General features: G+C 43.8%; 2 protein-coding genes and 1 non-coding gene across 5 annotated transcripts; all 3 read left to right on the forward strand.

Moving 5' to 3' along the window:
* Positions 1 to 461: 461 nt before the first annotated feature.
* On the forward strand, positions 462 to 3,794 carry LOC125720770 (uncharacterized protein DDB_G0290685-like). 2 transcript variants are annotated; one of them, XM_048996635.1, is made up of 3 exons: positions 462 to 817; positions 1,030 to 1,094; positions 1,653 to 3,794. In XM_048996635.1, exons 2-3 carry the CDS (start codon positions 1,041 to 1,043, stop codon positions 2,640 to 2,642), a joined length of 1,044 nt encoding a protein of 347 aa, XP_048852592.1. In that variant the 5' UTR covers positions 462 to 817; positions 1,030 to 1,040; the 3' UTR covers positions 2,643 to 3,794. The 2 variants fall into 2 exon arrangements, with proteins under 2 accessions (XP_048852592.1, XP_048852591.1); XM_048996634.1 differs by lacking the exon at positions 462 to 817 and having other exon boundaries at positions 833 to 1,094.
* Positions 3,795 to 6,653: 2,859 nt separating this feature from the next.
* trnai-aau (transfer RNA isoleucine (anticodon AAU)) lies at positions 6,654 to 6,727 on the forward strand. The gene has a single exon. It is a non-coding gene; the product is annotated as a tRNA-Ile (tRNA).
* Positions 6,728 to 6,817: 90 nt separating this feature from the next.
* Positions 6,818 to 11,447, forward strand: tnip2 (TNFAIP3 interacting protein 2). 2 transcript variants are annotated; one of them, XM_048996429.1, is made up of 6 exons: positions 6,818 to 7,998; positions 9,048 to 9,350; positions 9,456 to 9,545; positions 9,704 to 9,964; positions 10,060 to 10,176; positions 10,541 to 11,447. In XM_048996429.1, the coding sequence occupies exons 1-6, from the start codon at positions 7,618 to 7,620 to the stop codon at positions 10,718 to 10,720; spliced, it is 1,332 nt and encodes a 443-aa protein (XP_048852386.1). In that variant the 5' UTR covers positions 6,818 to 7,617; the 3' UTR covers positions 10,721 to 11,447. The 2 variants fall into 2 exon arrangements, with proteins under 2 accessions (XP_048852386.1, XP_048852387.1); XM_048996430.1 differs by having other exon boundaries at positions 6,821 to 7,701.
* The last annotated feature ends 2,803 nt before the right edge of the window (positions 11,448 to 14,250 follow it).

The raw sequence follows: 14,250 nt of genomic DNA on the forward strand, positions 1-14,250 counted from the left end.
TTTAGCAGAGTACAGCAGACAGCTGGGAGACACAACAAACATCTAGTAGCCACAGGAACGACTCCATAAATCCCCGGAGAACCCCTGGGGGTGTCCCAGACAACAGGCACCAGTAATAAAACATTTAATCTCTCAGATTAGGTAAGCAAACAGTAGCCTTCTAGAATATCTGCCATATGATTACCCTCAAATGAAATGCTTGTAGTGTGAATGTTGATGCGTGAAAGCAAAAATATCTAAAAAAAATTAATGGAACTTTAGTAAACATTCTTGAAAGCCCGCACAAAGTTTACTTTTTTCTCCACAAAATTTCCTGAGAGAATACAAATGATGTATGGTTAATATGTGACTTGATCCACTGCAGTCATGTCTGCAAAACAAACATTTTGGTTCCTACATAACATATTCTGAGTGGTGATTAACTCGTACAAACGCTTGTTTTCCTGCGCTCTCTTTTGCTTCTCATTCACCTGGAAGATCTTGATAATTAGCGCATCGGCAAATACCCTCACTGCCCCGCCATATAAAGCGGACTGTTCTGTCTTAGAAGGGCTGCCGGGGTGACGCTTAGCTTCTGAAGCCAGGTGCTGCGGGTAATCTTGCATCACGGAACAGTACAACTGCATGTACTGCGTAGGACAGTTCGCCGTTAGATATAATATAATATCTGCAGGGTCTGTTGGAAGATTTTAGGTTTTCAAAAACGTTAAAAAACGGTTTAAATAAGAGAAAGGTACAAGAAAGTGAGTTGAGTGTGACGTAGGTCAGTATGTGAAGATGGATTCAAGCCTGACCGTACCTGTCATCTGACACTTGGGTGGGTGACACTTCATCCCCGTGAACAGAAAAGTATTGCTGTGCTGCCAAAAGTATCAGCACGAGATGATTACACCTGCGGCTTCATTTAATGACGTAACAGCTATAACATTACGGAAGATTTATTAACAACATTTAATTCGAGTAGTATATAAGAGCTGGATCATTATGCCATGTTTTCTACATGCGTTTTCAAAACGGATCTATTTGCAGAGTGCTGTAAAATGAAGACTGCTTTTGTGTTCATCGTCATCTTAGGCGCGACCTTTGCCATACCAGTAAGTGAGTTTTAAAAGTAGATCTACATGTTAACAATACATATCGTAAATCATATGGGATAAATGAACCATTTTATTCATTCACAACTATAATACTGTGCTAATATCATTCACAAATACTATAAATGCAAATAATAAGGACAGTAAGGACAGTCAACCCAAACGAAGAGAAAGCGACTGTTAACTGGCTCTCTGTACTTAATTTAGTGTTGAATTCTCCTGTTTAAAATTGTATTTTACTCACACAGAACGATCGGAAGTTTTCCTATTTTTGTCTTTGCCATACAACATTGAAGTTGTAATAACAATTGTGTATCACTAGATGGCAGTAAAGGTCCTCAGGTCGCGGTTGCGCATTTAGCGTATGTGTCCGATAAATGACCATTTTGAACTACACTAATTAGCGAATTTATCACTTAGAATATGAACTTCAGATCGCAATGATGTTTATGCCATTCTTAATTAATAGGTTTATAAGCTTCTGCTTGAGATTATTACACATCGAGTTCATTTTGTTGGCGTGGAAGTTGGAATAAAGTGCATGTCTATGTGTTTTAGGGCCGAGGCGATTCTGATGGAGAAGACGTAGAACTTGGCGGCAAAGTGGGAAGTGAAGATAGTGGACAGATATGGAATGAGAGAAAGGACAGTGATGGGGATGCCAGTGACAGTGATGGGGATGCCAGTGACAGTAATGGGGATGCCAGTGACAGTAATGGGGATGCCAGTGAAGGTGGAATCAGTGATGAGGATGAGAGTAATGAAACTGAGAGTGAGGAGGATGAAAAAGCAAAAGACAAAGCGGCAGATGAAGGCAGGAATAACATCCATGTAGAGGAGGAAGAGACTGAGGAGAAGATAAATGGCAGGGAGGTGGAGAGCAATGATGAAGCAGATGAGGAAAATGACACAGAAGGAACTGATGAAGATGGAGATGATAATGAAATGGGTGAAAAGCGTCGAGAAAACGGTGCCGACGCAAACAGAAATGAAACAGAGGAAGATAATGATGGTGTAGAAGATACTACCAAGGTTCAGGAGAACGTGGAGGACACGAACATGACTGGAGACTGCCAAGTGACAGGACAGGACGGGCAAGGTGGGAACAGTGACACGGATGGTGGAGACAGTGACATGGATGGTGGAGACAGTGATGGGGAAGAGAGACAGGGAAGTGAAGGAGATGGAGACAGTGGAGAGACTAGGGATGAAGATGGAGACGAGGAAAGTGAGGAAGCGGAGAGGAATCTTGAGGTTGACCTTGAAGGTGAAGGGGCTGAGGACAGTGTTGGCCTGGAAGCCAATGATGATGGAGAGACTGTTGTGGAAGACAGAGGGGGAATCACTCCTGTTGATGGTGAAGACACAGAGGAAGACGGTGAAGATGAAGACGGCGAAGTGAACCCTGAAGACCAAGATGATGCGGAGACAGGGGAAGATGAAAACGAAGACGGTGAAGATGGAAACACTGAGGGAGTAAATGAGGGTGAGAAGAGTGAGGAGAGCAGTGAGGAAGAGGAGGGTGATTCTGAAGATGCGGGGGAGTAGGCTGTGAGCGCATAAGCGGTCCTGCTGTAGACGACCGGCGTCAGCTATGACACAGGGACACAAAGTTAGAGAACTTCAGATGAATCTGAGAGGAGATGGTTAAGAACACGCTGCCAGTACCCAGGCCGGTGACCAGAGCTGTGAAGTCATGGCAGAATTACTGGGATCCCATGTGGCAAACACATGGTATGGGCAAGAAGATGGATGCAGCAGACAGAATGTCTTTCATCAAGAAGTTATTTCACGTCAGTTTGCTTAGTAATGAAAATCACTTTGTTGTCAAACCCTGCATGGTTAAAAAGCTGGAGCCATACTGGTATGCCATAGTAATGATGTCCTGTGACACCCCAGTAGATTAACTTGACAGACAAAATAACATCTTTCAGCATCTCCTGTGATTAAAACCACACACTCTTATCATTGTTGTATTTCGACTTTATCTGCAGCCTGGTTTTTCTTTTTCGCCCAGCAGCTTTGGGATTGACCTGGGAAAACACACCTGTAATGGATGAGAAGCTGATTTTGAAAAAAAAATAAATAAACAGCATTTAAAGCTGCTGTCTACAGAGCTAGTGTTTTTCCTGCCAGTCTGATTTCAACATAACTTTTAATTATGATTGTGCAATAACGATGTGTAGGCACCAGTAAGTACTTTGGGACTATTTTAACATAATTACTGCATTCTTAAGATTTTTTAAAATTACCAGTGGTGGATGTCACCACCTACACATAAATGATTATAAATGAATATGCTGCTGAGTTGCAAATATAAACACGTTTTTTTTTAGCTATAATGCACCCTTCGGACTCCAAAATCTTTAATCTTAAGCCAAGTTGTCTTCTTCCATCATTGAAAATCAGCACCTGAATACTCAGCTTGTCACGTTGCCTTTCACTACACATACAGTGTTCACGGAAAGTCTTGGCATGCTTCTTTAATTCATCAAAATTACTGAAAATGTATAGCTTTATACCAAAAATCGTTTGTTTATTCATTTGTTGACAAAGGTTATATATATATCACATTAGAAACAATAGTTTCAACAGTAGTATTAAGTAAAACATTAATTTTATGTAATAATAAATTGAAACCCAAATTATAGCTCTAAACAAACTGTTCTGAGATAATAAAAAAAAAGTTAATTGACAAAAGGTCTCGTGTGTTTTTTTATTATTAGTAACATCTTTACTTAAATATTTATATTTAGGATCCGTGCAGGAGCCAAGAACAACAACTGTAATTAATAGCAAAATGGCAGAAAAAGAACTAGATTCTTAGTCAAACGAATTGTGACACTTAAGAAGACATCTGTGCGGAAGGTATGAGCAGATATGGCAAACATTGCTAATCAATGGACTTTTGTTAAGAAACCAATACATTGGCAACATCGATACAGAATTACGCAAGCGTCCAAAGACTTTCTTTGAGCACTGTGTGTCCTTGACGAGCGCGTCAGAGATACTTCAAACAGAACACTGACTCTCATCTATAAAAGCAGCTGAAAGGTTTGGGCAGTGTGTTGTGCAGTGGGCTAAGTCTCTATAGCTGTGCTCAGAAGGTTGTTGGTTAAAGACGTCTTTGGCGCCTCTGCAGGTCCTTGAGTAAGGCTCTTAACCCCCCCTGCACCCTGGTTCTCTGGATGATACCTTGGGTTCCTCTTACCTACAGAGTGCTAAACTGGGGAGGAGGAAAGAAAATTTCCCCGTAGGGATCAATAAAGTATCAGTTAATTGCCGTGTATTTAAACTTTTATATGATAATTCGTACTTTATTTGCGGTTATTACCGGTTAAACTGCACAGTAATTTGTCATGTCGGTGCAAATGCACATATACGTACGCATTCACTCTGTTCCAACAATCGATTGCCGCACGCATCGCTCTTAAAGGTGAATGCGTACTTGCGTACCAGTTGTGTCAATCCCTGACCATTACGATCTTTGTAGAACAAGGCTCTTCAAAACACCGGCCCTGGATTCCAAATGTTTTCAGTTCTCCCCGGCAGTTAGTTTAATCATTACTGATTCTGACTGGCTGCAGAGCCCAGTCACACCTGGCTCACGGGTAAAGGAAGGCTGGGAAATCAGCATGCAGGGCTCGGCCCTTAAGGACCATGATTTGAAAAGCCCTGTTGTAAAACGCTGTAATCGAGATTGGCTCTAGCTATAGGCAGAACTGGCAGTCGCCCACAGCCCCCAAATTTCCTACATTGTGGAGGAAGTGAAACAAGCATCAGTTTTCTTGGTGGGGGGGCCTCCCAAATAAACTTTGCCTGGGGCCCCTGAAAAGGTAGATCAGGCCCTAGCTATACTGACAAGTGTTTCGTTTTTTAACACAATAAATGATTATAAATTATAAACATTTTAAAAGTGGTAGGACATAATTGCAGGCCGCCAACGAGAAACATTCCAGATTTATAATTAATCCAACATTATGATGATCTGCCATATTTGGTGCCACCCAAACGTTTAAATATGTGTGACACTCAGTTTAATTACGTTAATTAGGTCAGCGTCGCGCTGCGACATGTAGACCAATCCTATATAAAAAAGACCAGCAAGTTAAGCAAGCTGGAACCAAGGCTGATCCAGTCACGTCAACAACTTACAATAAATTTCGCAACACAACCTTTAATGCAATATTCTGTTCGCAGACGTACGTCATGATGTCACCCGCATTTCTCTGCGTCTTTTTAATAAGCGCTGCTTCTGCACTGACGGTAAATGTTACAGTTACATTTATTAATATATACATATATATATTATATAAATTTAAAATGCTATCTCAGTATGAATATTTGGGATGGAGCTGGTTTCGAATAAACTCAGCATTACAATATCTCAAAATAAATGTTTTAAGTGTTTTATCTGCGTGCTCTAAACCTCCCAGTTGTATTGCTAGTATTTTATACTGTTGTCTTTGAGGATAACTTACTGCCCTTTTTTTCCACAATGTATAACAGGTCTTCCGTCATCCATTCCGTCCCCAGGGGTCGAAATGTTTCGACGAGACGGGGGTAATCTCTTTCTTCTATAAGGAAAAAAGTCTATAGTTTTAAAAGATCCCTTTAAATTAAAAATTAAAAATAACTATGTCATGAAACAGGGCGTTTCTGATCAGCAATTGGGAGTGTTTTATATACGAATTAAAATATTCCATGTCATTCTAACCAGCTGGTTGTTTTACAATAACCTGCAGATGTTCTACAGCGGACGCGAGGTGCACGATGGATATTACATATACAAAAATATTTACATATTTCCACCAGGGTACCATCCTAGATATAAGTCGCAGGTGCGTCAATCTTTTGTTTTTTTTTCTAAACCATCCACCTTGATTGACTTAGAATGATATTTGGCACGTGCAGTGTCTGCAGCCCCATATAAATCCATGATGCTCAGGTGCACGGACATCACTACGTGGTGGCTGATGAGGAAGACGCGAAAGACGAGGACGCAGCTCAAAAAAAAACAGTGGATGCTCCGAGGGGCGATTCCGCGCTGGAGGTCAAGATGTGAGGTCGGAAGAAAGAAGAATATTCTCCAAAAGTAGTTACAGATGTTAGATGTTAGGGGTGATCAGTGATATACAGAAGGGGTCGTTGTGTATGCAGCTTTTCGCTGCAACTCCCTAATTGGATTACTAATTAGATGACTGATTGACTGATGGGTCCTCACACCTGGGTTTCACCAGCTTACATAAAGGTTATCCCAAAAAATTGCATATACACGCACTGACCCTTTGCGGATAACTCCTGACCCTACTCCTGCTGTAGTGTCTAGTTCCGGGATTATGTAGCCCTCGCCTTCATACGAGTTAACCAGGAGCGTGCGAGTTTGCTGACAGATATAAGCAGAATTAAAGCATAACAGAATCAAAGTTCTTGCTTTCAGAGTCTTTTGTGCCTTTTTATCACAACATTCACCCGCATGCGAAAATACATCACATAAAACATCTACCTGGTAGCATATGAATCTATGTATTCTCTAGTGAAGAGCCGCAGAACTGAATTGGCCGGTTAGCTCAGTTGGTTAGAGCGTGGTGCTAATAACGCCAAGGTCGCGGGTTCGATCCCCGTACGGGCCACATCTATTTTTGAAAAACCTATTTATTTATCATTTTATAATCATACTATTATAAAAAGCCTTTAAGATAGGATGACTTCAATACAGCTAGGAATATTTTTTCTCGATTTTGCCAAGTTCTTTAAAAGACGGCTGCGGTTCACGGGTATGAAATGATATACATCCTATAATGCATATCCTATAAATAGTATAATACAGGTTTACAGTGATTACATGAATAATGAACACTTATTTCTATGCCAAATGACACCTTTTACAACTGTCTCTCCCGCGAATGACTACCAACAAGATGACTGAATTCCACTTTTGCTGTTTAAGAATCTGTTTTACTGGCATATTTTGGGTATTGCTAGAAGCACCGTTTCTTACAATTCCAGCGTCATAACATAAATATACATTTGCGTGTGTATATATGATTATGCATCATATATTCGTACTTATCTGGTTACTGTACCTAACGCGGTTTCGTTCTCACATAAGTGAAACTCAGTCGTCACCGGAAACTTCTAGCGCATGTGCGAGTAACCTTTAAATACTGCTCGTAAGAAATCACGTTTTTTAAGTATTTATTTTTTTCCTTTGATCGGTTAACAAGAATAAATTACTGTTCACCGCATGAGATTAACTACAATTGCAGAAAGGGGTGACCAGGTATCCCGAGTTTACTAAAAAAAGTGAAGTACCAGAAAAGTACGCCTTTTCGGGGAAGTCCCGTAGGAAATCCCCACACTTTTGGAACATTATTTGCGCCATAGGACACTCCCCGAATGTTTTTTTTTTCTCAATGTTAACTTTCTAAGCGGGACTATTCGTGTCTCTACCCCCACGGGTACAAAGTTGATGCCTCATTTGCTGCTGTGATACTAATGGAGTGATTAGTGTCCTATCGACATGTCAGATCGGAGCAGCGTCTGCGTGGATCCTGTGTGTCCCCGGGCGGACCCGGCGATGGAAAACGTCCAGATGGAGAACGAGGTGCTGAGAACCAAAGCTCAAAGCTTCAACACTATCACCACGCTGTTCCACGAATCGCGCCGGGAGGTCGGCGTACTGACGCACCAGATGCGCCAAAAGAACGGCCTCATAGCCGATCTCAAAGCCAGACTGGCCAGATACGAGGGCGCCAGCATGCGGCTGGACGGAGAGGAGCCCGTCGTCTTTGGGCCGTCTAAATCTTTGATAGACACCCTATTTGAAAAGATCTCAATGTTGAAACAAAAACTGAAAGATACTGAAAGACAGGCGGCCCAGCAGTCGGAGACGAGCAAACTAGTGAGTAAAATAACATTTTATATAAGGAAATGCACTGCGGGTCGAAACCACCGATACCTTTTTTATTTAATATGTAGTGATTCCATAATTTAACGCTGATCATCGATAAGTATGGGCTATGTTTGCTTGTCTGCTTGTTCTTGAATGGATATATGTTTGCGTTTCATAGACACATAACTAAGTAGTGTTATGGATATCGGGCCAGATGGATGATCTAACTGGTTGTGATAAGCTTTTGGTTAGTGATGGAGAAAGAAACCCCAGCTGTCAGAGCATTGCGCATTTGGATAGGCTGCGAGTTGGCCACATTTTAAAAGCCGACCTTTCTCAAACATAAAAATGCATTCTTATTTCACAAAATGGAGACGGGGGTGTATTTAAATTTTTAGGGCAGTACAAACGCGTTTGCTCATCGCAGTTTAATGAAAGCTGTAGCCAGCTTGGAAATGATGAAGAGGGGCTTTCTTCCAAAACAGAGCAGTTTTTCGGGCTTGGCCTTACATTCATTTACATTAATAATAATAATAATAATAATCTTACGTAAGTATGCGTGAAGAAAAGACGAGAAGCATAACCTTATACAGACTTAAGTCATGTAATGCAATAACACCGGATGAATGTCACGCTTTCCTGAGAACAGTTTTTAGCTCAAAAGATAGTTTTAACCCAGTTAACTGTAGTTTGTTTTGTTTTTTAAACTCCAGAGACCTCGATCGAAGTAAAACTACAATTAAGCAATATAACATAGGCCTATATTTAGCATTTTACGTAGGCCTACTTATGTGTAAATAATAATTAAGCGTATTATGTATCGGGCTCAACTTAAGGTTGGTTAAATACCGTTTAATCGTGAGGTAGGGTCTTTTGTGACTCCACACTATCCACCTATCTACGAAGAGGCTGTGCTGGAAATAACCCAAATGTACGCATGTTACATGTAAATGTCTCTGTGGGCGGCCGGGCGGGGGCTGTTTCGCTTGCCCTCTGCTAGCCGAGTCTAACTGCGTCTCGCTTCGTTTCCTCGTCCTGTCACCAAATCCCCGTCGCAGGAGATGGAGAGATTGCGGCAGCAGGTAACCGCCCTGGAGCAGGAGATGGGCCGGCTGATGCGGCAGCCCGAGCATGAAAAGGACCTGGAAATCCAGCGTTTGCAGCGGGCGCTTACGGAGCAGGACAAGGCGCAGGCTACCAGGACCGTGCTGTACAACTCGCTGGCCGAGGAAGCAGATCAGCTCCGCTCTCAGCTCGGGACCACGGTGCGGGTGTGCCAGGAGCTGCTCCGGCGTATGGAGAGCAACAACGAGCCCATTGACTCAGCTGACAACAAGACGCATGCGCTGCAAGGCAGAAAGGTGCGACCCTTCAGCCTGGTAGAGTCGCAATCCGCACCGTACCGGCCTCTAACGTTGAACACAATCTATAATTAAGTGGGATATATATATTTTTCCTTCAATTAGTTTACAGATCTGGCGGCTGCACAGCAGTTCACTCCACTAGAGTTGAAACTTCAAGAGGAGAATGAAGTGTTAAAACAACGCGTGGTCTATGTAAGAGCGAAAGTTTTTTTTATTACCAATTTTATTTTGAGATTTCCTCAGCCTAACTTCCTTCACCAGGCCTTTGTGATCCCTTCCCGTTTTTTTGAATACTAAGCTTATTATGGGAAATGCTGAGGAGGTGACGATGTCGCCCTTCCTCCACAAAGGTACAGAACCTGAACGCCAAGTGGCAGAAATACGACTCAAGCCGGGAGGAGTATGTCAAGGGCCTGTGTCAGAAGCTGAAGGAGGTCTCCTCGCAGGCCACCTTGGGCTTGGTGCCGCCCAACGTGGGGCTGCTCCAGCAGGAGATTGGGAGACTGAACAAGCAGCTGCAGCAGAAGATGGACGACTGTGACAGACTGAGTAGAGAGCTGGTGGAGTCCAAGCGAACGGACAGGGAGCGCATCCAGATATTGGAGCAGCAGGTGGGGGCCGTGGCCACCTCGCAGCTGAACACCTGCCATCACGCTCCCCCTAGGTCCAGCTTGCTGACCCCCCTCTGAACATTTCACCCCCTCAGGCGGTCACCTACGAGGACGACTTCAAGTCCGAGCGGGCCGATCGCGAGCGGGCACAGAGTCGGATTCAGGACCTGCAGGAGAAGATCAGCCACTTCGAGCAGCAGCTCCGTCAGCAGGTGAGTGACTCGCCTCTGGCCTGGACCACTACCTGCTCAGGCATTTACAGATACTTTCAGTTTCTCCAACCTTTTGACGTTTGACAGTGTAATTACAAGGATATACATCTAACCATAACTTCCTCCTTGGGTCAAATTTTGGCCACCTGCTAATGCTACAAGACGAGCTGAGCTGGATGTAGCCAGGAATTTCAGAAATGGCCAATAACTTTTTGTGGTTATTCTTTTAAAATGGATTTTTAGTCGTTTAAAGAAATTGGAATATCCGTGTAACAGAACTGGAATGTCCATGCGATGAGATTAGAAGACATTAGCGTTGAGATTCCTGTAATACTGACAGCGCCCGTTCTGTCCTATTACCCAGGATTCCCTGAACCGGTCATCCACCTGGAGAGCAGGGCAGGGCAGCGGCTCGACACAGGGGGCCACACAGGCCGAGTGGTCGAGTCTCACTATGCTGCAGTGTCCCCACTGTTTCTCCATGTTTGATAGCGAGCACACAGCTGAATACTGGAGACACTGTGATGAGTGCGGCCGCTTGTGACTGCAAGGAGCTCGCTGTACAAACTGAACAAAGATTATTTATTACAAACTCTGAGCACTGATAAAGCACTACAAGGCCAGGAGGCCTGTAAACAGCTTAATATTAACTCAATATTTTATATATTTTTACTATATATATATATATATATATTAATGTCATTTAAACTATGAAAAGAACTGTAATTTATGTAATTTATATAGTAAATTTGACTGTGTGAATACATCTGTCAAGAGTTTTTTTTAGGTTTGTTTTCAGGATTGCACTTACAAAGCACTTGTTGTTTGTAACAAACTATTAAATTATTATATAATGACACATTTTGAACTTAAAACGTCAGTTATTTTTTTACACCACAAAATAGGTCAATGGGGAGATCCCCAAATCGAGCAAATAGATTTACAAATATACCTCAGGTAAATTTGTTCAGCGTCTACCGAGTTATGTCAAATCAGACGCTGTCTGTTAAAACGTTGCACTTTTTTGATTCACGAATACGGTGTGTATACAGCATACTATAGAATAATTACTGTTAGAGAAAGAGCGAGTTCTTTTGTATGTGTGTTTCATTTTTAGGTGATTTTTGTAAAAAAAAAACTGTTCTATTGGTGCTGTTTTCGTTTATGTTTGTTGTTTGTGAATTTTTATGTTGCTTTTAATTTGTCTTGTTCTGAGAAAACATAAAAAAAATAAATACTAATATCTCAATTGAGAAGGTTGACCCCTAGAACACATTGACTTCATTTGGTCTCTTGGGTTATGGTGCCTTTGGTCATGCACAATGTCGTCATTAAATTAAAAGGCCACTGGGTGAATTGTTCTTAGATTTAACACCTGCAAAAAAAAAAAAAAACATGGAGAGGCGTCGCGATTAAGGTTGTCAGGAGAGTGGCTGGGACTCATGACCACTGAAGCAGATAAATGTTTTTATTTGGGTATCAAAGGCAGTGGTCTTGCCAGGGCGCAACAAGAGGTGCTATCAGGTAGCCGGCGGAAAGCACCGGGCTAACTGCTCTGGGTCGCCTTTCCAGCTGCTGGCAGAGCTCAAACGGGAGGCCAGGGCATGTGGGAAGGGCCGGGGGAGGGGGTCTGTCTGAGGCAGAGATCTGTGCACTGGGGTGACGAGTCTCGGATGACGTTCTCTGCTGATACGCGATATTCTTCCATGGTGTGCTCCCGTGCCTAAACTCACGGGTGAGCAGGTCCGCTGGTGACTCATAAGCAGCACGGGGAACAGAGGGTGGTAGCTGTGGTCCTGGGGCACCAGCTCAGCTTACACAGGAAGGTGCCCTACGACCGAGGTGCCAGCGGGCGCTCAGGTGTTAATACGCAAATTCAGAGAGTCCACCGAGCTACAAGCCTCCCAGGGATCAGCTACCTGCCCTGCCCCCGATTCACCTACCCCAGCAACGCGACTCACAGCTTGTTTTCCTGTCTCTATTTACCAGACGTCTGCAAGCACCGAAGAGGACGTTCTCATAAAACTTTGAAAACTCAAAATTTAAAAGTCAATGGCTGGGATGCCCCTCCCCCCCCCCCATCCACCCGGGGGGATCCCCGGTCATGTGCTCGCCCTAACACAGATCAGACCCGTCACCAGTTCCCCGCCATCTACACTCAACCTCATCTGGAAACAATTAGGTCATATTGCTTAACCAGAAAATATTTTCAGATTTTTTATGTATACGGGGCAATTTTAACCAGTCACCTATTTTCAGCAACTCCCCCACCCCCGGCAGGCAAAATCACAAGCTTTGTCAGTAAAGGCCACCGAGCCCCTCTGAGTTACAGAGGGGGGGCGTCTACGTTTCCATTACAAATGGTGACTTGTTGGTGCATTCCCGCCTCAAAAATCCTGCACTTGCCCTGGGGTCTGGGAAGAGTTACTCGCAGCCAGTAAACACTCAATGGGCATAAATGACTTTTAATCATTTGAGTATCCAAAAATACTGGGAAATTCCCATAAAACCTGGGAATTCCCAAGACGGCCTGCATCGCTCCCCGCGAGCTTCAAAGGCAACTCGCTTACACTCACGGGCCGCGAGCTGTCATTAACGGCGCTTCAAGCCGTCACATCATCATCATTATTGTTATTAATGTCTGGCCTCGATAGAGAAGTAGTCTGAGAAAGTAACAGCGTTTCACAGGTGCAAAACACCGCCATGGCCGGGGTAGACGTCAGCGTTATGACACGAGGGCTTCCCCTGACGATCTTCTCCGCAAACTGCCGAATCCGCGGGGTCGGCATGGCCATACGTCTCCCCTAACCAGTGCCCCGAGCACCGGCCGCTTCAACCGTCCTGTTTTACCCAAGGCAACATTCCAGGCCGCATTCTGGCGGTACAGATGAGCAGCATGTGTGACTCTGAAAGCCACTCCGGTGGGGTGCTGGGATATGTCTTTCAGTTCCGTTTAGCGTGAAATCAGGAAGGACTGAAACCCAGCGACGTACGCAAACAAAGCGCTTACCGTAAAGAACACTAATACTGTGGTGTTTGCTTCTCTTTTTGAGGGGTGGGGATGCAATTAGACTACGATAAATGGCGTAAGTGGATTTCATAACACTGAATAAATGCTGCTGACCAGTGAGGCCTATATAACACAACAGGGTCATAAACAGATCACAAAGGCCGTGTTGCCGTCCTGACTTACGCACTGAGAAGCTCTGGTAACTATCCAGCGAAAAAACACAAAAATACTTAAGGGAAATTACAAAGGAGTTTTTTTGTCTGAATACCTAATGATGAATTTGAATTCCCCCCCCACCGTGTCCTTTTGTTAAATCAATCTTTCAGTATTTCATGTGATGCGCGGGCGGCCATGCTGCCTCTCAGGATGTGAGAGAGTGGCGAGGAAGTCCGCAGACGACACAAAGCAACCCCCCCCCCCCCGTCTACGCACGTCGCGGGTCCCTTGCGGTCGACTATCTTTAGAAGTACTCTTCCTGCGCTTTTCGTTTAAACTTCTCAGCGCGATTCGGTTCACTGGCAGCACAACTTAATGTTGAACACAAGGCTTACTCGCCAAGAGATGCTAAAATGGTACAGGGGAGATGATCGCTCTCAAATCCCTACAAAATCTTTCTGTTTGCATTTCAGCTGCCGATTTGCCGGAGATCTTGCCTCTATCTTTCGTGAGTGCACAGTTAAGCCGGGGTAGCGGCCACGTTGCCATGGAGATACCGTACTCACCAGTATCTCTTGTACTCTGTGTGTGTGTGTGTGAACTCGCCTTACTATATTTACACGTCTTTACCGGAACCCTCAGCTTCAGCAGGGCCGTAGAAGTGACTCACGCCTCTCTCTGATTCAACGCGCAAGAAAGCAAGGCACTGAGATTTCAGAATGATCGATGTTCCTATGCAGAGTCAACACGCAACAGGAGATATCAATAAGCCTACTCCTTCACAGGCGGACAGTGAAAAAGAAAACACTAAATATTCTTTTTCAACTTCCTGCCATTGGGTGCCCTTTAAAAGTCGACTTCAGTAGGTCAGACACATCAGCGGACACCAACGCGACGAAGGCGGGTCT

This window comes from Brienomyrus brachyistius, chromosome 25 (assembly GCF_023856365.1).
Source record: "Brienomyrus brachyistius isolate T26 chromosome 25, BBRACH_0.4, whole genome shotgun sequence".
In the NCBI taxonomy this organism is placed as follows: Eukaryota; Metazoa; Chordata; class Actinopteri; order Osteoglossiformes; family Mormyridae; genus Brienomyrus; species Brienomyrus brachyistius.

Excerpts from the sequence above, each read along its gene's own strand:
- LOC125720770 (XM_048996634.1), top strand. The coding sequence starts at position 990 with ATGTTTTCTACATGCGTTTTCAAAACGGATCTATTTGCAGAGTGCTGT. Across the intron at positions 1,095-1,652 it reads GCGCGACCTTTGCCATACCA|GGCCGAGGCGATTCTGATGG; the intron begins GTAAGTGAGTTT and ends TATGTGTTTTAG.
- tnip2 (XM_048996429.1), top strand. The coding sequence starts at position 7,618 with ATGTCAGATCGGAGCAGCGTCTGCGTGGATCCTGTGTGTCCCCGGGCG. Across the intron at positions 7,999-9,047 it reads AGTCGGAGACGAGCAAACTA|GAGATGGAGAGATTGCGGCA; the intron begins GTGAGTAAAATA and ends TCCCCGTCGCAG. Across the intron at positions 9,546-9,703 it reads TAAAACAACGCGTGGTCTAT|GTACAGAACCTGAACGCCAA; the intron begins GTAAGAGCGAAA and ends TCCTCCACAAAG.